The 22,982-nt window shown below is 48.0% G+C and overlaps 1 protein-coding gene across 11 annotated transcripts in view; it reads right to left on the bottom strand.

The window, feature by feature from the left end:
- The window catches only part of LOC308362433 (mitogen-activated protein kinase kinase kinase kinase 4-like), a 72,437-nt gene extending 49,677 nt beyond the window's left edge, over nt 1–22,760 (bottom strand). For all 11 annotated transcript variants that reach the window (XM_080835057.1, XM_080835064.1, XM_080835060.1 and 8 more), the window contains exons 1-2: nt 22,300–22,760; nt 21,885–21,950 (exon numbers count right to left, since the gene is read on the bottom strand). In XM_080835057.1, the coding sequence (XP_080691183.1) occupies nt 21,885–21,950; nt 22,300–22,356 (123 nt within the window). In that variant the 5' untranslated portion in view covers nt 22,357–22,760. The remainder of the gene's footprint in view (nt 1–21,884; nt 21,951–22,299) is intronic.
- Between the last annotated feature and the right edge of the window lie 222 nt (nt 22,761–22,982).

Genomic DNA, 22,982 nt, shown 5'->3' with positions numbered 1-22,982 from the left:
CTGTCTAGCGGTCGGTAAAAGGCCACTGAACGCCAATTTGAGTGGACATGGAATTCAAAGCCAGAGAGAGCCTTCTATTCAGTCAGTAACAAAGTTGAGTAGCCTAATCTGACAGACTACTTTAACAGCAATATGGCCTTTCATCACAGGTGTAAAGGTAGCAGCTGATGTCAGTAGGCATACACAAGAGTACAACCCTCAAGTTCACCGACCAAAAGTTAAGAGGTAATTTTTCAATGAGAAGTGAAAATTACGTGACTGGCTAGTTTTGGAGTCTCTGTCGGCAAATTTCTCTGGCCAGGTGCAAGTAAAACAGTTTTACTGTGGGCACCAAACATTTGAAATAGGAGGTTACCAAAGACCACAAAGTCTCCCAATGCCACAAGGAGGGGGTCTGCATGGTACAAGGAAAGTCAACTCCGGAAAAACAGAATCTGATTCAGACTCTGTTGAGGAGGGACTGAAGCGAGGGAGAGAGAGGTGTGTTTGTGTGTGTGTGTGTGTGTGTGTGTGTGTGTGTGTGATCGTTCAAGTTCTGAGTTTGTTCAAGTTTGATATAAAAGACTTCTAAAGTTCTGTGTCTGTGCATGTGTGTGTGGTGTGAGGGAAAATGCAAAGTGAATAAATATATTTCTATATATTCTATTGGAGAAGCAGTCTAGCAGTCTATAAGCACACAAGTGTTATAGAAAACTTAATGTCACGCAAAAGTGCGATTACAAAATGGTGGCTGGTGAATTTTTCAACCCGCCAAAATGAAGAAAAAAAATAACGTCCTTAAGTCTTGCTTCTTTTTGGTTAGCTGCTAGGCTCTCTCTTTTACACAGACATTGGCCCGGCTCTAAGCCCATGAGATTCGTCCGTTCAGTGCATCACATCTGTACCGGGAGGAGGTGTGTGTGTGTGTGTGTGTGTGTGTGTGTGTGTGTGTGGTAGAGGTTGGGGGGGTCGTCACAGCAACACCTAGCCCCCTACCCAGGTCACGTGATCAAGCCTGCCGGCACATGGCTCTGAAGCCTGCTAATGGCTAGTGGCCTCTGATGCACCAACGGCTGAGAAAGCACAGCCCCAGGGGATTACCCTGTGTGTGTGTGTGTGTGTGTGTGTGTGCACATGAGTAATGTCCACACTCCCTGGATTGTGAGCTGCTTTGCCTCTCAAGACGATAGAGGGGGGGGGAAAACACCACACACACACACACACTCACTGCTTCAACATGGGCCAATCTTTTGATAGTACACAGGGACCATAACATATCTCTCTGCCTCACCCTATACAAGCCATCATCCCTCACACACACCACTGTTCTCCACGTCTATGAGCAGACAGACAGACTCTACACAGCAAACACACACACACACACACACACACAGCTGGGGTTAGATGTCACAGGTGCACAATCAGACCCCCTCCTTAGGACATACATGTGTTCCATACATCAGAAATCCAACCTACAAGATCAAAGCATTCATGCCCAAAGTAACCTCCACTCCACACCCAACGCTCCCCCTACTTCATGGATCTCCCTCATAGCACAGCCAAACTGAGAAGAAACTCTAGCTACTTTACAGTACACTACGCTATTTTCTATGCATACTTCCATAGCTGCACCACTACCCTGAGGTTCAATTCCCGAGCAGCGGCCCCCATAAGTAAAATGGACTCAACACAGCTTTCACTAGGAGCTGGGGTCTGAACAGAGTTTTATGGGCAAAGAACTCTAGATAAACCACAAACCCAGGCTCCTCTCTCAGTCTCTCAGTCTCAGCACAGGCTCCTCTCTCAGTCTCTCAGTCTCAGCACAGGCTCCTCTCTCAGTCTCAGCACAGGCTCCTCTCTCAGTCTCTCAGTCTCAGCACAGGCTCCTCTCTCAGTCTCTCAGTCTCAGCACAGGCTCCTCTCTCAGTCTCAGCACAGGCTCCTCTCTCAGTCTCAGCACAGGCTCCTCTCTCAGTCTCTCAGTCTCAGCACAGGCTCCTCTCTCAGTCTCTCAGTCTCAGCACAGGCTCCTCTCTCAGTCTCTCAGTCTCTCAGTCTCAGCACAGGCTCCTCTCTCAGTCTCTCAGTCTCAGCACAGGCTCCTCTCTCAGTCTCTCAGTCTCTCAGTCTCAGCACAGGCTCCTCTCTCAGTCTCTCAGTCTCAGCACAGGCTCCTCTCTCAGTCTCAGCACAGGCTCCTCTCTCAGTCTCTCAGTCTCAGCACAGGCTCCTCTCTCAGTCTCTCAGTCTCAGCACAGGCTCCTCTCTCAGTCTCTCAGTCTCAGCACAGGCTCCTCTCTCAGTCTCTCAGTCTCAGCACAGGCTCCTCTCTCAGTCTCAGCACAGGCTCCTCTCTCAGTCTCTCAGTCTCAGCACAGGCTCCTCTCTCAGTCTCAGCACAGGCTCCTCTCTCAGTCTCTCAGTCTCAGCACAGGCTCCTCTCTCAGTCTCTCAGTCTCTCAGTCTCAGCACAGGTCCTCTCTCAGTCTCTCAGTCTCAGCATAGGCTCCTCTCTCAGTCTCTCAGTCTCTCAGTCTATCAGTCTCAGCACAGGCTCCTCTCTCAATAATAATTATAAGGGCGGCAACCGCGCTTTAAAACGACGTTTTACATTATTCAAAGGTGAAAGATTAAAGTCAAGAGAATCGCCAGGTGTATGCTACCTTCTCATTATGTGTGTGTGTTGTCAGTGTTTGTAATACAATGGTGTTGGCTGTAAGTAAACTCCATTTCGCGTTTTTGACAATAAAATAAATCCCATTTAGGATAACAGCCTTCTTCCTATGTGCGGGAGTTTGTTAAAATGCCTGGGTGTGACAACGCGATTACAGGCGGAACATTGGTGGAAGGAGAGTTTAAAACAATACCAAACGAGGGGAAATCTACTGTATGGACATATTTCTAGTCAATGCTGTTGGTATATAACGTGAGTTGTATTTAGCCATAGCAGATGCCTATCATGTGTCGGCAATTTAATTCCGTTCTTGCAATGTGAATAATTACATTTCAATATGCTTATCTCGCCCTTGCCCGGGCTTGTGCGTTTAAAAGGTGCTTGTTTGTGTGAGCCAGTTCATTTTTCTGTTGATGCTGGAGTTTAATAAAGGCAGGCTATTCATATAAAACGTAAGTAAATGTGTCAGTAGTATGAGAGACATTGACTCGGTGGGTGATGATGTCGTTGGGAAATAATGTCCTTAGTGGTCCAATCACAGCCAAGGGGGTATCCGACTCTCTCCGACTCTCTCCGAAAAGTTAGAAAAAGCGCTCCTCTCCGACCAGCTCTCCGAGGGCTCGGATGGGCGTTAACACCTGGGGGAAGGTGTTGCCAAGGCGTGCAAAAGTGTCCCTCTACGACCGGATTGGAGAAGTGTAAACTAGGCTTCAGTCTCAGCTAGGGATGCATACCTAAACCCACGTTCAGGTTCAGGTCCGAATTCGAATCCAGAGGTTTAGGTTCAGGTCCGGACCTAATAAGTCCGGACCCGAACCCATGCCATATTTGAATATACGAACTGTTTAAAGTATACTATTAATATAAATACATACAAAACATTTGGCTTCAAACTACAGCTTTTTTTTTTTTTTTACTTCAAACTATGAACATTATATTAACTGTAAACAACAGTTTATAGTCTACTTAAATAAATATAAATAAGTACAAAAAACACACACACACACACACACTGTGCACACCCTACAGCTTCAAACTTATTTTGCAAAAATATGAGCATATTTGCCTTTGGAGTCAAAAATGTATTATTTTGTTTGTATTATATTATTTATTTCATGAAATTTCACCATTTCTGATGTTTATACCTATCTTTTCTATCTGTTTATAGTTAATCTTTTTACTTGAACACACTGAGTACGAGAAAATGTGCACTGCCCCTTTAAGAGACTAGGATACGTTTTGCTGTGATCTCCGTTTATTTGTCAGTCTGAGGTTGCTGATTTGCTGTTGACCTTCTCTCCTCTCTACACGCAATTGTTGTGTTGCATTTGCTGCACGTCGCGATGTTTGAATCTTTTTGTGCAAAATACAGCCACACTTTTGACCGTTTACCTTTCGGTATTTTCTCTGTTAAAAGGTTTAGGGCTAGCTCTGTTTGTTCTTGTTCTGTGAAATGCTGCCTGCTCTTCATTGTCATAAGACTGTTGCTATGAAAACACCAATGAGCGACACAGGACAAAGTTTATAGTGGGAGCTAGGGCAGTTGTAAATGTGCCCCAAGAAATCTGCCTCAAAATAATTCATACAGATCATACCTACACCACTAACGTTTCTGCTAGTTAGCTATCGCTAGTTTTCTACTGTTTTGGAAGCAGCCCCTGTGTTTCATGTTGCAGCCTGAAATAATTCCTGTTTATAAGACAACATTTTACATAAGTTTTCAAGATTTAGCTGCATGATTTGTTGCTGTTATTTATTTAAATCAGCCCAGGCACCGAAATCTGCGTGACATTTCGGTCCGGGTGCGTAACGGTATAGGAATGTCTTTTTCCACCGCGAATTTCGCGATCTATGGAAGGTTTAAGATGGTCTAGAACGAAAAGGATATAGATTGTGAGTGCTAGATTTTTTACAAGTCCAGTACCGAATCACTGGGGTTTCGGTTTTTCTGGACCTGAATCTAAACGTTTTTACAAGTCCAGAACCGGTCCGGCGTACCGGTACGCATCCCTAGTCTCAGCACAGGATCTGATAAGGCACCGGGGGAGGAATACAGATGACCTCTTTTCCAAACGGGGTGAGAGGAGGGGGGGGGGGGGGGGGGGTTCGTGGGATAAAGAAGAGGTGGCCTGTCAGCTCCAGACGCTCCCTGAGTTAGGATCTCTATGAGCCCCAGGATTGGGCTGCTGCTGCTGAAGGGAGATGAGTCTGTGACCTGTGTCAGTCTCCACTGCAGCACTAACCTTACAGGGGCCCCAAGAAAGGAGAGCTAGAAGAAGAGAGAGAGAGACATAACGGGAGACAGAGAGAGAGGGAGAGGAAGAAAGAGAGTCAGCCTAAGAGACAGGCAGTTACAGGTCACAGATGGTTCACATATGGCTGATGTCTACTCTTAGTTTGTGAGGCTCCACTCAACTGCCTGAATATTTGCTAAGCACCTGGCTTTTACTTCAGTAGCACAGGCACAGAGAGATGGATAAAGAGAGAGATAGGGAGGGAGGGAGGGAGGGAGATAGAGAGACAAGTAAACAAACCTGCAGCTTGCCAAAGAAATGTCTATTATGGGTAATGGACCACCATGTAGCTCCCATCACTGAGGCTGAGCTACACCTAATTGTTGTTAGAGAGTACACTTGTGGACGTTCCCATCCCCCTCCACCCCTCTGACCTGAGAGCCAGTGACGGAGAGAGAGAGGGCCTAACCCTAACCCCTCCAGGAGCTCAAAGGCCCCACCCTAGCAGGGTTATCTGAGGCGCAGAAGCATCACTCACTCCAGAGCCCAGAACCACCAACAGATGTGCCCTCCCCCTCCCCCTCCCCCTCCCCTCCTCTACCAAACACCGCTCCAGACTGTTCCCCTTTTCGCGCTTACAGGAATGTAACGTCTTTGTGCACGGAAAGATGAGACTGTTCCATCACAACAGAAACGAAAAACAGGTGCTGGCTGAGAGAACTGAGAGTTTGTGCAGGGAGAGAAAGAAGGAAAAAAAAAGAAAAGAAAATAGTAGCAAGGGCTAAAATGTAACGTTTACTGTGACCAAATGCATCAGAGGCCTAAAATGTAACGTTTACTGTGACCAAATGCATCAGAGGCCTAAAATGTAACGTTTACTGTGACCAAATGCATCAGAGGCCTAAAATGTAACGTTTACTGTGACCAAATGCATCAGAGGCCTAAAATGTAACGTTTACTGTGACCAAATGCATCAGAGGCCTAAAATGTAACGTTTACTGTGACCAAATGCATCAGAGGCCTAAAATGTAACGTTTACTGTGACCAAATGAATCAGAGGCCTAAAATGTAACGTTTACTGTGACCAAATGCATGTGGTGTGTGTGTGTGTGTGTGTGTGTGTGTGTGTGTCGAGGCGACAGCACACACTGCTCGGCTCACATGTTCACTTGGGTGACGTTAACAGCATGAGTCACTGAGTACTAAGTGCATGGTCAGCCAGGCGTGACGCACCCGCGCCACTGCTCAAAGACAGGGGCATCAAAGGCCGTTTCAATGAGAGGTGCGCCGAGGAGGGGGTGGAAAACCAGCCCTCGGGGGCAACAAGCTGCTTCAGCACAGAGGTGAGGAAGATGGACGGTGACATTTGAGCAGAGATGGAGAGAGTGCGAGAAAGAAGAAGAAAAAAGGAAGGATAGAAGGACCAATAAGGGAGAAAGAAGGAGAACATGTGTGAAAGGTCACTCACGGCAAGCCCAGCCATTAGAGAATAACACACACACACACACACCATGCATTTTGTCACAGTAAACGTATACACCGAGAAAGACAACACAACACACACACTGACCTGGCCATAGCGTGACAAACACATCAGAACTTAGCCTACAAACCAATCGTGCCACCAGAATAGAATCCCTCAAAGCTTCCTAGTAACTAAAGCTGGCTTGAGGCGCCAGCCAAGTTTAACTACCTGGGAGAGAATTTGGCACAGCAGTTCAAACTTGTGGGATATTTTATGTACTGGCCCCCACTGAATGAGAAGTAAACTACACTAAAGTGTGTTAACAAACTAGGCCTACTGCCTGAAGCAGCGGACAGCCACTGTTGCGGAACAGTGAGAAAAGGGCCTCATTAACGTCTTGATTAGATTTCTTTTTAAAAAGGTGATAATCCTCGACAACTAATCCTTGGAAACTGACAAACCAAAGTTAAACAGCCCTGACCTGGGAACAGACCAGTAAGCAGATGGGTACAAACAGATGCACCTTGAACCTCAGTAAGGCAACCCTGTTTAACACCGGGTTTAAATGACAAGACAGGTCACAGTGACACAGAGGAGTTACTCATGGGCATGCTCAGTTTGACAAACAACACACACATACACACACACACACGCACACACACACACACACACGCACACACACTCTCTCACTCATTCGCTGTCGCTGACATTTGTATACTTCCCCGAGAGGAACAAAGCCATTGCTAGGAGCACCAAAGGACTCCAAAAGTATTCACCCACCCCCACACATACCCCTTCAAAAGAGGTGGTGTTGTTCCGAGAGGGGGGGGGGGGGGTGGGGGAGCAGAGGGAAGGGGTGAAGTCTGGTGGAAGGGGTGAGTATATAGTTGCTTCTAGAGGGGGGGGCCAAGAATACACAGCATACTGTGGGGGGGGGGCCTTCATAATGGAGATGCTATTGATCACAGACTGCACTGTTGCACAAAACCTGTACACCAACAGACACACACAAAACCTGTTCACCAACAGACACACACAAACATGTTCACCAACAGACACACACACAAACATGTACACCAACAGACCCGCACAAAACCTGTTCACCAACCCACACACACACACACACACACACACACACACACACAAACATGTACGCTCACAGACACACACAAACCTGCTTCAACACAGACACACACGCATGCACATGCAAATCAGCTGTTACAAGGATTTGCAAGTTGATTAATGGCTGTCTTTGAAGTGAAAACACTCACGACTGTGCATTATTTCATGCTCTGGTGTGCCTGTGTGTGTCTGTGTGTGTCTGCGCGCCTGATGGAACGGGCCAAGAGGCTTGTAGTATCTTGGATCCTCCAGCAAGGCCCCTCTCATGACTAAGCACATTTGTGTAATGAGGATGAGGGCAGATTTGGGGGGTTCTTTTGAAGCATCTAAAGGGTTTCGTCTCCTCCCTCTAGGCCCGCAGCATTCCCAATGCAGCCGAGCAGATGGGAATCGGGATCAAGAGCGGCATTCCGCAGCCTTCGTTCATCCGAGAGGCTTTGGAGAGGGCAGAGCTAACAGCCCGGGGCAGTGGACACAAGCTGGAGCGGGTCAGCCCTCCATGTCTGGAGAAACAGCATCCCAATCTCGGCACACTCAGCCGGTTAAGCCCAATAATTGTCATGCATAGGTAGAGTACATAACACACAGCTTACAGTAAGGACTCATGCAAGGTCAAATGGAGCCCACATGCCCTACTAGAAGGAAGAAGCTTGCGAGATAAAAAAATAATACATTAAAAAAAGAATCACCTATGCAAGCACACTGGGTCCAAAAAAAAGGTATCAAGGATGGTCAGTTCTTTATGTTTGTGTCCAACCAATCACAAACAAACAAACAAACAAACAAACAAACAGCTGTTTGCGCTCCCTCTAAGGTAACATAGCACTAGCTAGTCATGGCCCAAAAAAAGACCCAAATCATTGAGCCCAACCAGCGTCCAGCTGAGAGACTCCTGTGGGTGGGTGGGTGGGTGACAGAGCCAGAGAGCCAGAGGCCGGCGGGGCAAGCAACACAAGCACCTTGCTTTTGGGGAGAAGTTAGGAGGATTAGTGCTTCAAACAAACATCCAATCGGATTGGCCTCTTCTTGTTCTCACCCAGCTGCCTGATGAAGGGGTGGATTCACTTCCTTAGCGCGCGCGCACGCACGCACACACACACACACACACACACACACACACACACACACACACACACACACACACACACACACACACACACACACACACACACACACACACACACACACACACACACACACACACACACACACACACACACACACACACACACACACAAATTGGAAGGGAAAGTGCTGTACGCCTCCCCGGGAAGAGGGGGCCACTGGAAGAAAACAACAGCATGAGAGAGGAGGTGCAGGGCGAGGGAGAGAGGAGGTGCAGGGCGAAGAAGAGAAGGAGAAAGGGATTGAGAGAGGAGGTGCATGCGAGGGAGAGAGAGGGAGTAAGAGAGGAGGTGCAGGCGAGGGAGGGAGAGAGAGAGAGAGAGAGGAGGTGCGGGGCGAGGAAGTGAGGAGGTGCGGGGCGAAGAAGAGAAGGAGAGAGGGATTGAGAGAGGAGGTGTGGGGCGAGGGAGAGAGAGGGAGTAAGAGAGGAGGTGCAGGCGAGGGAGGGAGAGAGAGAGAGGAAGTGTGGGGCGAGGGAGTGAGAGAGGAGGTCCTGGGCGAGGGAGAGACAGAGAGAGAGAGAGAGAGGAGGTCCTGGGCGAGGGAGAGAGAGAGGAGGTGCAGGCGAGGGAGAGAGAGAGAGAGGAGGTGTGGGGCGAGGGAGTGAGAGAGGAGGTCCTGGGCGAGGGAGAGACAGAGAGAGAGAGAGAGAGAGAGGAGGTCCTGGGCGAGGGAGAGACAGAGAGAGAGAGAGAGAGAGAGAGGAGGTCCTGGGCGAGGGAGAGTGGGAGTGAAAGAGGAGGTGCAAGGTGAAGAAGAGAAGGAGAGAGGGATTGAGGGCTGGGGCCGCCACATGGGAAAAGAAGAAGAAAGGAGAGGGAGGGGATGAGTTGTTGGGGTGAGCCCTGACGAGGAGCTTAAATCACTGATAAACACAGAGCTTACAGCCAGGGCTGCCTGAGATAAATGGTTCTCTGTCTGTGTGTGTGTGTGTGTGTGTGTTCTGTGTGAGAAACAGAACGAGAGGGGGGCGTCATATCAACCTTGAGTTTCTTCCCAAGTGTGTTTGAATGTGTCAAAGAATCACACAGCAAGTCACACGTCCAACATCCCTCTGCCAGAGCTCTCAGAGAGATACTTTGGGTGGTGTGTGTGTGTGTGTGTGTGTGTGTGCGTTACCTAAAACCATGTGAGCAGCCAACTTTCCCTGCACTGACCCCATTCCAAAGGTCCCCCCTTCCCTCCCTGGTCATTCCACAGCCCCATTACACAAGCAGGCAGCACCACTGGGCATGGTGAAGGATGGGAGTCACCTTTACATAACAAGCCAGAGCCCAGCCCTACACACACACACACACACACACACACACACACACACACACACACACACACACACACACACACACACACACACACACACACACACACACACAGACACACACACACACACACACAGACACACACACACACACACACACACACACACACACACACACACACACACACACACACACACACACACACACACACACACACACACACACACACACACACACACACACACACACACACACACACACACACACAAATTGGAAGGGAAAGTGCTGTACGCCTCCCCGGGAAGAGGGGGCCACTGGAAGAAAACAACAGCATGAGAGAGGAGGTGCAGGGCGAGGGAGAGAGGAGGTGCAGGGCGAAGAAGAGAAGGAGAAAGGGATTGAGAGAGGAGGTGCAGGCGAGGGAGAGAGAGGGAGTAAGAGAGGAGGTGCAGGCGAGGGAGGGAGAGAGAGAGAGAGAGAGGAGGTGCGGGGCGAGGAAGTGAGGAGGTGCGGGGCGAAGAAGAGAAGGAGAGAGGGATTGAGAGAGGAGGTGTGGGGCGAGGGAGAGAGAGGGAGTAAGAGAGGAGGTGCAGGCGAGGGAGGGAGAGAGAGAGAGGAAGTGTGGGGCGAGGGAGTGAGAGAGGAGGTCCTGGGCGAGGGAGAGACAGAGAGAGAGAGAGAGAGGAGGTCCTGGGCGAGGGAGAGAGAGAGGAGGTGCAGGCGAGGGAGAGAGAGAGAGAGGAGGTGTGGGGCGAGGGAGTGAGAGAGGAGGTCCTGGGCGAGGGAGAGACAGAGAGAGAGAGAGAGAGAGAGGAGGTCCTGGGCGAGGGAGAGACAGAGAGAGAGAGAGAGAGAGAGAGGAGGTCCTGGGCGAGGGAGAGTGGGAGTGAAAGAGGAGGTGCAAGGTGAAGAAGAGAAGGAGAGAGGGATTGAGGGCTGGGGCCGCCACATGGGAAAAGAAGAAGAAAGGAGAGGGAGGGGATGAGTTGTTGGGGTGAGCCCTGACGAGGAGCTTAAATCACTGATAAACACAGAGCTTACAGCCAGGGCTGCCTGAGATAAATGGTTCTCTGTCTGTGTGTGTGTGTGTGTGTGTGTTCTGTGTGAGAAACAGAACGAGAGGGGGGCGTCATATCAACCTTGAGTTTCTTCCCAAGTGTGTTTGAATGTGTCAAAGAATCACACAGCAAGTCACACGTCCAACATCCCTCTGCCAGAGCTCTCAGAGAGATACTTTGGGTGGTGTGTGTGTGTGTGTGTGTGTGTGTGCGTTACCTAAAACCATGTGAGCAGCCAACTTTCCCTGCACTGACCCCATTCCAAAGGTCCCCCCTTCCCTCCCTGGTCATTCCACAGCCCCATTACACAAGCAGGCAGCACCACTGGGCATGGTGAAGGATGGGAGTCACCTTTACATAACAAGCCAGAGCCCAGCCCTACACACACACACACACACACACACACACACACACACACACACACACACACACACACACACAGACACACACACACACACACACACACACACACACACACAGACACACACACACACACACACACACACACACACACACACACACACACAGACACACACACACACACACACACACACACACACACACACACGGCAACCAAATCAAGGTCACCCAATCTGACACGACGCCTAAAGAACGTGGTGAAATCTCACCGTTTCACTCCCCTGAGTCCACACTCAGCAGTTTAACCACAAAGGCTGAGCCACTGTGTGTGTGTGTGTGTGTGTGTGTGTGTGTGTGTGTGTGTGTGTGTGTGAAGCCATGAGAAAGAATACCACATGTTCAAGACGGCACAGTACTGTACAGTATAGCCTACACAGAGGCATACACCAGTCCATGCATGAGTCTGTGTGTGTGTGTTTGTGTGTGTCTGTAGACAGAGGCCCTATTAAGAAAAGAAACCAAAAGCCTTGTGCTTGTGTGCTGTTGTGAGTGAATGTGTGTGTTAGTGTGTGTTAGTGTGTGTTAGTGTGTGTTAGTGTGTGTTAGTGTGTGTTAGTGTGTGTTAGTGTGTGTTAGTGTGTGTTAGTGTGTGTTAGTGTGTGTTAGTGTGTGTTAGTGTGTGTTAGTGTGTGTGTGTGCTAATGAGTGCGTGTGAGTGTGTGGTATGCGAGAGGGCCTTGGGTTGAGCTGGGCGCCCAGCACCCAGTGGAGTAAAATCACATGTGCCTGTAGCCTCCCAGCCCAGCACACTAACCCACAACCCTGTTCCACAGCACTCACAGGCTATGAATAGACCCTAACACCCACAGCCCTAGCCATTTAACCCTCACTCTCCCAGAAATATACCCCTCTCTCACACGCACACACAAGAACACTGTGTTTAAAGGCACATACTTTCTGTCTTCTTCTGCTTTTCTGACTTCATGTAACCATACACATGCATATCATGTTTTCAAAGTGTTGTGCATTATGGTAGTGGAGGTCCAGATTGGTAAAGGCTCCTATATCCTATATATCCAAGTCTAAAGCCCAGACAAGAGCTGATTAGAGATGGGTGAGGGGTAACATTAGCTATTACCAGCCATGAGCGCTTAACTGCAAACCCTGAATTCGGCCTACTTTACAAATGTAGAAAAGCTCTAAAATATTAAAAATCTTTGTTATGGTTAGAGGGTGAACCCACAGCGAAGAAGTGCTCTGAAACCGCGCCTAGCCAACAGAGCATATGTGTAGGAAGTGATTCAAAAGTAAACAGCTCACATGCAAACAACTGCTGATGGGGGTGGGGGCAGATAACCGCTCCCCTCCCCTCCCCTCCACGGCTCACACAGCGGCCCCATACATCTGACCGCCGCCAGGGGAAGCAGCCCTCAGCCTCAGCCCAGGGAGCAGAGGGAGACTAAGCTGACTGTAAAAAGCACAACACACCCAGGCTTTAAGGAGGCGCAGCAGCTAAAGGCAGCCCTGTGGGGATTCACAGAGAGAGAGAGAGAGAGAGAGAGAGAGAGAGAGAGAGAGAGAGAGAGAGAGAGAGAGAGACAGCGCCAGAGACAGAGACAGAGAGAGAGAGAGACAGCGCCAGAGACAGAGACAGAGAGAGAGAGAGACAGCGCCAGAGAGAGAGAGAGAGAGAGACAGAGAGAGAGAGAGAGAGAGAGAGAGAGAGACAGCGCCAGAGAGAGAATTCTAGGACAATAAATGAGATCTTTGAGTGATTAGAAACAGATGACTCAACTGCCATTTGGTGACGAGGGTTAAGCCAAGCCCCTGCCAGTCAGGGAAGAGAGAGGGCAGTGAGCCATCATGTCACAGTGATCAGCACAGCCAGGCCTAGCATTAAGGACAACAGGAGAGGAGAGCTAGGAGAACACGTCCATGTTGTGTTCCCTGTGTTGTTAGGGGGCTTCGGCTGAGGAGCTGTAGGGGAGGGAGCCAAGAGCACACTTCGCTTTCCCCCCCCCCCCCCTCCCGTTTCACTGGGTTCAAAACAAAACAGAACCCAACTCGGGTTCACCCCCTCCTCCTCCTCCTCCTCCTCCTCCTCCCTCTTTTCCACACTCAAACCATCTCATGCAATCGGGCCAATGAAAACCTTCCCGTTTCCTCCACACCAATTACAGTCGCTGGTTTTCCTGGTGTCGGGTTTCTCTGTTTTTTTGGCCGACTCATTCTCAGTTTTGGGTGTTTTTTTTTTCCCTCTCCATCCGTCTGCTTTTCATCTAGCGACATGACAAGCATCTCCCAAACTGACGACTGAACGGTAGGGTGTCAAAAAGGTACAGCTTTTTTTTTTCTAACCAATCATGTGAACAACCCAAATCAGCCAGGGGACAGAGAGCTGATGATGTGTTGTTGCCTGGCTCTCTGTACTGTGGGCCAGGCTGAGGAGCTCTGAGCCCGACCCTGTATGACAGACCTGGGCAAAGTGCGGCCCCAGGGCCATTTGCGGCCCTTGGCTGTCCCTGACCAGCCCTCGGAGGTCAATGGTAAATTTGGAATCAAATGATAAACGATAAAAATTGATATTTCTATTAATTTGTATACTTATACTATTGCATTGCAAGCTTGCTCTCGTGTGTGTGTTTGTGTGTGCCATGCGCATTGGTTGTCTGGGCACACCTTTTACTGCAAAAACATGCACATTTTTCATGCTGAATTGAGTTCACCCTATTGGTCCGGCCCTCCACAACAGTCCCGCTTTCTGATGTGGCCCCTTGGGGAAATGAATTGCCCACCCCTGCTGTATGAGGATCTGAAGCCTCCAGTCCCCCCGCTCACACCACCCCCCCCCCCTCCCCAGGGCGTCCGGCTCCATATGGCCAGGGTATTAGACAGCATTAGACAGCTTGTGCTAAGAGGATGGCTAGAGCCCAGAGCCCAGGGGCCGGGGGCCGGTGCTGTCTGATTTCCTGCTACCATTCAATGGTCTCTCTCTCTCTCTCTGTCCACCTCATTTTCACTTTCAGCTGCAGGTTGCAGGATGCAGAGGACATTTCAGGTAGCCCTTTCAATTCATGAAGGTTCCGGAGAAAGGGGGGAAGAAAATACCGTTTGTATCCAGTGACTACAGTAGTCGACAGCACATCATTTCATACTGGTCTGGGGACAGTCTTAGAGCTTTGCTCATAATGGCTGGAGTTTAAGAAAGGATTGAACAGAGCTGCTCCTGGGCCAGCTGTTATGGGGCAGGCAGCCATACAACAAGAAAAGCTGAGTAAGAAAACTACAGCTCTGAATATGTCTAGATAGCACCTAAAATAAACCCCTTAACATATGGCATCAGTACAGACATGTGGCCACCCAACCCCCTAACACACACACACACCTGCAGCACAACACAGCAGCCAAATATAGTACCTTTCCTGATTCGCTAGTTGCCATGGGACCCAGCAACTCAACAAGCGGCCAAAGGCTTAATGATCACTGGGACAAGAGGCTGAGTGTGGATGCAAGCCAAGGCCCTCTCCACAAACACAGCAGCAAGCTGACGACTTAACGTTGCACACAGCAACCAAGGACAACAACCCAAAGCCATGCACTTGACTCATCTCTCATCCATGTAACACATCTATATCTTCTCCTCAGGAACTCATCAGTGCCTCCTTTCATATGGACATTATCTCTGGGCTTAAATGAAGAACTAAACTCTAGCATCAAATTAGAGTCTTTAATAATAACTGACAGGCAGCATACAATCTCCCCATTTCAAATCTCACCACCTGATATATCCATATATCCTAGCACCTACTGGCTGGTACTCAGGCACCGAGAAGAGGCTCCAGGAATGTGTGGGTCTGGGGGGGGCATAGGTGTGAGTACTGCCTGTAAGGGTGCTGCATGTGGGGGGCACTTGTAGGGGTGTGAAAGGGTGCAGCTGGCAACCTGTGGGATACTCAGGCAGACAGAAACGGACCAAGCTATTTATGGCAGGTCTGTTACCTGGAGCCTTCTCTGCCACACAGACATAGGCGTCATACGATCGGTGTCTGCGCCAGCACCGGCACACATAGTTTGAATTCTGCAAGGAAGGTCGGCCAGGGAGAAAGCAGAATCAAGCAAAAATGTCGAAAAAAGGAAACAAAATGGTGAGAAAGATCACATGCAGATCTCCAGACAAAGAAAGAGTATCTGGAAAAGGACGGAATCAGAAACAAAAGTGGGAAATATTGGGTTTTCCCAGGAATGCTGAATAGCCGGCAGCTCTTCCAGGCCCACAGGGCAGAGTGTATGGGAAAGAACTGGCACACCCCTGGGATGGCAGAGGAGAAAGAGAGAGAGTATGAATCCTATCCATGGACTTGACTATATAAGGCCATACCATGCCTGACTAAACCCCAACCACAGAGAGAGAGAGAAAGAAAGAGAGAGAGAGAGAGAGAGAGAGATCCCATTAATTAATTCCTTTTTTACTTTAATCATTACTCTTTGCTTATGCTTTTCTTTGCTGAGCCACCAGTCTTTTCCAACGACTGTTGCCAGCTGGTATAAACTCCTCCAGGTTCCTCCTCCACCACCCCTGATGCCCACTGAAGCTCCACTCAAACCAGAGAGCAGCGCCCCATCCACCCCTGATGCCCACTGAAGCTCCACTGAAACCAGAGATGCCCACTGAAGCTCCACTCAAACCAGAGAGCAGCGCCCCATCCACCCCTGATGCCCACTGGAGCTCCACTCCAACCAGAGAGCAGCGCCCCATCCACCCCTGATGCCCACTGAAGCTCCACTCAAACCAGAGAGCAGCGCCCCATCCACCCCTAATGCCCACTGAAGCTCCACTCAAACCAGAGAGCAGCGCCCCATCCACCCCTGATGCCCACTGAAGCTCCACTCCAACCAGAGAGCAGCGCCCCATCCACACCAGGCCCCTAGCTGTTAGAATCGCATACATTCCACCTTCGTCAGGCCATCCTTCAGTAGATGGCCCAAGTATGAGTGCGAGGATGAGAGCGGAGCAGCAACAGGAGCCTTGACCAAGCGATCTCTGTGTCATGATGATATCAAGCCTCTACCCACATGCTCACCCACAGAAGACCAGGGGGTCTTGGTATGAGCACTGCATGTGTCTTCTGCATTAGTGCTCCTTGCAGCAGACATACAGGAGGAAATCAATACCAGACTCAGAGAGAGGCTGAGAACACCAAAGGTGCAGTGATTGCATGAACCAGAGAGGTGAGGGCTACACATACCCCTTTTCCACAAAGGCAGTCTGGGGGCCGGTAAAGACGTGGTGCCTAATCTTGAACCAGTTCTTTCGCATTTCCAGGAAACCAGGAAAATTGGTTCCAGAAAGGCATCAACACTTTGCTGGTCTAGAACCAAGAACCGCTTACGTCAGGGGCTGGGGGCAGGATTATTGTGACCAACAAGACCAACTAAAGCTTTATGAGTGGCAGTTTAAACTACTACAGTTATTTAGCAAGCTACTCCTTTCTCACATCAATGTTACGAATGTAACATTTATTGAACGCTAGCTAACTAGCTGTGGGTCAGCTAACATTATCCAAGGGAGCATAGGTACTAATTTTGCACATTAAGGTCATCTCAAATAAATGTTACATTCAACCTTCAAAACATTAATGTGAGAAATTGTTAGCTATGCTTGCATGCTAGTCCAGTATTGCTGTGAAAGTGTAGACGTTCAGTCACACGGAAAAGCAAACATGTCCTTAGAAGGTTTGCAAGGTGAACCAACAGTGAACCAGGCATTTAGTTTGCATTGGTGGGAAGGGGTATACAGAGCTTTTTACAAAACCCAAATGAACTTCATAGTTTTGCTTTGATGAGCCATGCATTAACATCATGAGCCTGTATTTCCAAAACAAGAACACCATTAACCGAGGATGAAATGGAGGACTTACTGAAGACTGACCAGATTGCACATGAAAAAAAAATCCTACAGACTAGCCTATGCCTCGTCCGTCATACAGAGCATCATCCATGCCTCACTCCTCTCTCTAAGGCAGAACCAAACCCACCCCACTGCTCACCACACGCTGTGTGGGAGGGGTTACGCTAACGTTTCCTTGTGGCAGGCAACCCATAACGGGTGGGCAACCTTGTAAAAATGAATCATTCCACCGCTTTACCCTCCAAGGCAATGATTTCAGAGGACTCCCCAGGACAAAGATGTGCTACAGAACGACTGCTCCAGCAGATCCAGATTCCCTCCAGATCAGCCCCTAATGAGGACCAGGAAGAAGCTTTTAGGAGCGTTGGGGTTCAAGCGCTGTTTTATTACGCTCTCTCTCTCTGCTGGGACCTCCTCCTCACTGAACTTCATTAGAAACACACTTGAGAACATGATGCAACCACTCCACAAAACTACTCCACAAAACTACTGCACAAAACTACTCCACAAAACTACTTCACAAAACTGCAGCTGCTAAGCTAATCAACATAGCCACACAATGCGTGAGAAGGTTTTAGGATAAGTTATAGCCCATATTGGAGATTGGCTTGTCCATCATGGCAGGCTATGTGTTTAACTAATTTCCCTCAGCACGCTCTGACTTTTGCTGCCAGGGGGGGGATCATAAACATAAAGCACTGTGACAATCCAATTCAGCAAGGCTTCAGCACTTCAAACTCTCTGGAGAGACAGCTCCAGTCCTCCGTGATGTACAGCCTGACATATAGGCTAAAGGCTGGGACCTCTTAGTGTTTAGAGAAAGGGCCCTATGATTTCTGTGATGCAAAAAATGCGGATGGAATGGCAGAATTCAGTAAGGAAAACGGAAATCCCAGTTAAACATGAAATTACGTGATAAAAAAAAAAGGAATCTAGACAAAATAAAAAGGAAAACAAAAAGCTGTTACATCCCTGAGGTAAGACACCAACCTTCTACTGACTTAGGGGCCTGATGGAAAAACATCACAAGGCCCACAGGTTGGGTGATAATATATGCGTCATGCACGAATACCGACACACACAAACGAGAAGCAAACAGCCTAAATGAGGGAAGAGAATAAAAGAAGAAGAAGAAGAAGAAGAAGAAGAAAGAAGAGAGTTTTCCCCTGAAACACCACAGCTGAGACAGAGGAAATGGAAAATTTGATGAAGGGTTTTTTGCGATAGGAAAAGGCAAGAGGAGGGGCTGTCCATGTGGGTGAGGTAATCTGTGTGTGTGGTCTTACTTCACCCACACAAAGGCCTCAGAGCCCCACTCAGCACAGCCCTTGTTCTTTCCCCAGCTTCTTTCAGTCTCGACCATCTCCACTCATTTCTGCCCAATCCAGAACACTCCACCAGCCCCAAGCTCCCCTCAGGAGGGATTCGGGGAATAGATCTGGGACACAGCAGGGCAAAACCTGGTGCAGAATTTGCTAATGTCAGGGTCCTTGTCTTTTATCATTAAGGTGAAAGTTAATCAATATTGGTGAAATGGGCAGTATGTACCCAGCCCCGACTGCAAGCACCCCTGTCTACCACACACACACACACACACACACACACACACACACACACACACACACACACACACACACACACACACACACACACACACACACACACACACACACACACACACACACACACACACACACACACACTGCAATCGACCAGAGAGAAACTGAACAAGTCAAGTCCCCTAGCAGTAAAAGTTGAACAGTAGGCCTTGAGTAGAACAGGATTAAAGACCTTCAAGATAAAGAAGTTCCTGAGAGAAAGCGTTTGATAGCTAAACAAAAAACATTTGGATGTCAAAAAAAAAAACCCATAGACATCCATTTTTGAACAAAAAACTTAGTTAAATGCTGACCGTGAAAAAGGAAAATTAGTTCTCAACCAGACAGACATCCGAAGTATTTCAGTGAGTGGAGGGCTCAACGGACCATCGGATAACTTCCCCCATTTAAAGCCAGCTCAGAGACAGGCCCATCCTTTCTCCCCTCTCTTGCTTGGGCCGAGCAGCAGGGCCAAAAGCACCACAGAAAGCCAAACAAAAACACCTTTGTAATGAAACCATCCCACTCCCCCTCAACCTCACAGCTGCTGCTCAGCCAGTCAGCAACGCCTGCCACTGTCATGCCTGACCATTGGTCAAGCTGAGGAGAGAGCAGATGCACAGCCCAATCAAAGAGGTCGAGACAGATAAGCACTGTTTTCTACTAACACACATCTCAGAAAGATTGAGGAAGAGGGGCGGGGGGGGGGGGGGTCTTGATTGAAATGAACAGCTCTTCTGGCAAAGTCGTTTACTTGGACATGCTGCCAGCTAGCGCATCCAACTTTTCAGCTTTCAGCAGCAACCCAGGAAAAAGGCTCCAATTAGGAAAACGTCAAATAAAATGACTGTGCCTTTTCCGCTAAGTGAAGTTCTTTGGTCAAAATCCAAAAGCCGCTCCAAAAGAATGAAATACTGTGTCTCTCATCATAAAAAAGATCCTATTATGACACTGTTCCTGCTAGTGTTACACTCCCAAGTCAACATGGATTCACTTGTACGGTTTGGAAAACATAAAAGTGACTACCCTGGATTCTATTTCATAGTAGTCATTCCCTGAATGCACATTTTAACAGTTTTATTGTTGACAATACACAAATAGACCCCTTCTATTTCCCAGAAAGAACACATTAGTAAAAAGCCACCCTGAGGTCTTCAAGAAAGATGCCTAGCTCAGCTGAAAAGGGATGTAAAGGTTAACTCACTCACCTATCTATAAATAGCTATAATGTACAGCCTACTCTTCTCTGATAAACAATTCAGCCGCAGTGCCCATTCCAAAAGCCATGTCATTTTCTCTGAACAAAGTAATGGGAGGGAGAGAGGGTGTAAGATGAAGAAAGGGCAGAGAGACAGAGAGAGAGGGAGAGAGAGAGAGAAAAAAAGAGAGATAATTCTCTGATCAGGTCCAAATGGCCATCTGTTCATATGGGGAAGATGGCATGCATGCAAGTTTTCCATTAGAGGAGCTTTTTAACCCAAGTCACACATCCACAGCCAGCTGAAGATGGATTAGCTGAATCACCATTATGAAAATAATGATTCTTCTGTGCTATGTGTGGCGCTCAATCCCTTATTCTGGAGAGTCAGGTGAGTGAGCCCCTTGTCTTTTATTTTCCCTCAGTTAGTGATAAAGTCTCCAGGCGAAGCCTTCAGCCCTTTCTGCACAATCAGTGTTGACAAGGGTCATCACAGGTTACCAGCCACCAATGGCAATCATCACACACTCCAATAGAGAATGGCGATCTGCAGGCATACTCTGCAGGAACACTTGAACACTCTTCAGCTAAATGCACGTTGCCTAACCAAATACAGGGCAGAGCAACACACATGACCGTGCTACCAGTGAAGTTCAGAGCGGATTCAAGTGAACTCAAAGGTGGACTAACGGCAGGTAAACAAGCCTGTCCACACCCCTTCCCTTAGAAGAGGGCGGCTGTGTCCTGTGCAGCAGAAGCTCAGGGAGAGGTGCAACCACAGTTAGCAAGAGTGCCTTCCACTCAAAGGTTGACTGGTTCGGCTTGCCAACATGTGGCCTTCTGCAGTCACACTGACAGGCTGCTGCCGTCTTATCTCCACACAGCCGATCATGAGGTGAAGTAGTTCAATGTAGAGAATAAGGCTTGCATTGTTAACAATGCACTCCACAACAGGACATGCTCTTCCTCTATGTTTTCAGTTGGGTTCGTCTTTACTGCACAATAATTATGCATTTGTGTTTAATACATGTTAAAATATAAGACCCACTGTGAGGGGTTGTAGAACCCTATATCATTTAATAATTTCCCAATATCATAACTACCATTAATCTAAAAAAAATTGCCTCTAAAATGAATTTAATTAAACAAATCCAATAAAGTAATGAACTACCAATAATGTTATAATATTTGTACCGATAATGTAATCGGGAAATAACTACATTATTGAGTTCTACAGGGCTACCCTCAGCCTGGACTTAAACTATGCTAAACTTCTGTGTAAGGCCAACTTGGTGATGTGACATTTTCTTCTGTTCTTTAAAAACATAGCAAAGCACATGGCCGAGCATATTTAGTTAAGTACACACACATTTCCCAAGATGCGGCTTTAAAAACAGGATATGATGAGGTAAGGTACCACAGGCGAATGAGTTGCTACGAAGAGAATCCAATCTAAGAGATTCTTAGTGCTTTACTAATCTCTGGTGAATTGAGCATATCATTCACAATCAAGAATTAAGAACAAGTAAATAACTGACGGAGGATCTTACTAGACAGACAAAAAAACTATTTTTGGGCAGAGCATAGGTTAATCTAGCTGTCTTAAATGATGTATCGTTACACCCAGCCTGTTGACACTGACGCTGTAACTGTTCATGAACAAATGCAATCAGCATCACTGCCTCAGATGGAAATGACCGGATACAGAAAAACATTAACTGCTAACTCTCATGGGCATTTTCTTCAAAATATTTACAGTCAAACTGTGCAGTCAATGTCTACTAGATACAATGCTCATTTGAAACCTGCATCCTTAATCCTCGAGATTATTTGTGTTTCCAACACATTTCATTGGGCAATAATTACAACCTGAGATAGGGGTAACTTGGCTAAGAGGAACTAACCTTGTATACTTGTCCATAGGTGCCATTTCCTACCACTTCCACCAATTCAAAAATCCCGGCAGGATCCTGCAAACAAAGATATGTTCAGATATGCAAGAAATGGTTCAAATCAGATACAAAAATTACAAATCATTTGACAGTCAAGGCGGTTTTAAGAGAAACGAAGGTAACGTTAAACGCAGCTGTTGCGCTCATCGCATACACATGCCAATGCATTGCAAACAAAGGAAAGCTCACAACTCGGCGGCGATAGCACTCTCTCCGTCAAAATAGTGAGAAATACACTGTCCTTCTTGCTTGAAGCGACACAAAAACAGTACTCGCTCGGATTTTCAAGTAAGTAAACATTCGAATCACAAGTTAAAACATAACTACATGTCTATTAAACCTTGTAACCCCCTCTTCCAACACTCACCCGCAATGAGGCGAGATCTATGTCTACCAGACTTTTAGCCGGGGAGTCGTTCGCCATCTTTTAAATGATAAATAAAAATTGAAATATCGATCCTTCCGTTACAATGACAGGGTATCCTCGAAGCCGTATCTCCACATTTGCGGCCACTCCTTCAGCAGTGTAAAAAGTGCCGATGGTAATTTACGGTAATGCTCTACTTTTGTTGTCGAGGAGACAAAACTACTCCATGTTGAGGTGGCAGGCTAGCCTAGCCTTAACGTTAGGTCCCGATTCTCTCTCCGCTAGATCGAGCTTGGAGTCGCACAAACACAGGAAGCCGGTCGGCGGAATGACACAGAAAGGGCAGGGCCTCAGCGTAGCAACAGAGCAAGGGGGAGTAGACATGAGCACGTAAAGAGTGGAGAGAAGAGTTTAGGATTGAGTTCGACTCATACTTCGCCAAAGACTACAAAGCAATTGCCCTCAAATAAGAGTTAGATCCACGCCGCGTCGTGTTAAGCCGAGCTGCCGCTAGGTTCTCGGACATGCGCACGTCTGGCTATCACTACAGGCTCTAATGATTGGGTGTGGCAGGGAACAATTGGACCGAGGCAGGCTGGCTACTCACAAAATACAGAGAAAACCTGAAAAGGATATACTGTGTGTAAGCCTACTATCAGGTGTACGGTGATTATTGTCACCCT

Source organism: Sprattus sprattus, assembly GCF_963457725.1.
Source record: "Sprattus sprattus genome assembly, chromosome: 3".
NCBI lineage: Eukaryota > Metazoa > Chordata > Actinopteri > Clupeiformes > Clupeidae > Sprattus > Sprattus sprattus.
The sequence above is the reverse complement of the archived record's forward strand: the minus strand, read 5'-3'. Positions and strand labels throughout refer to the sequence as shown.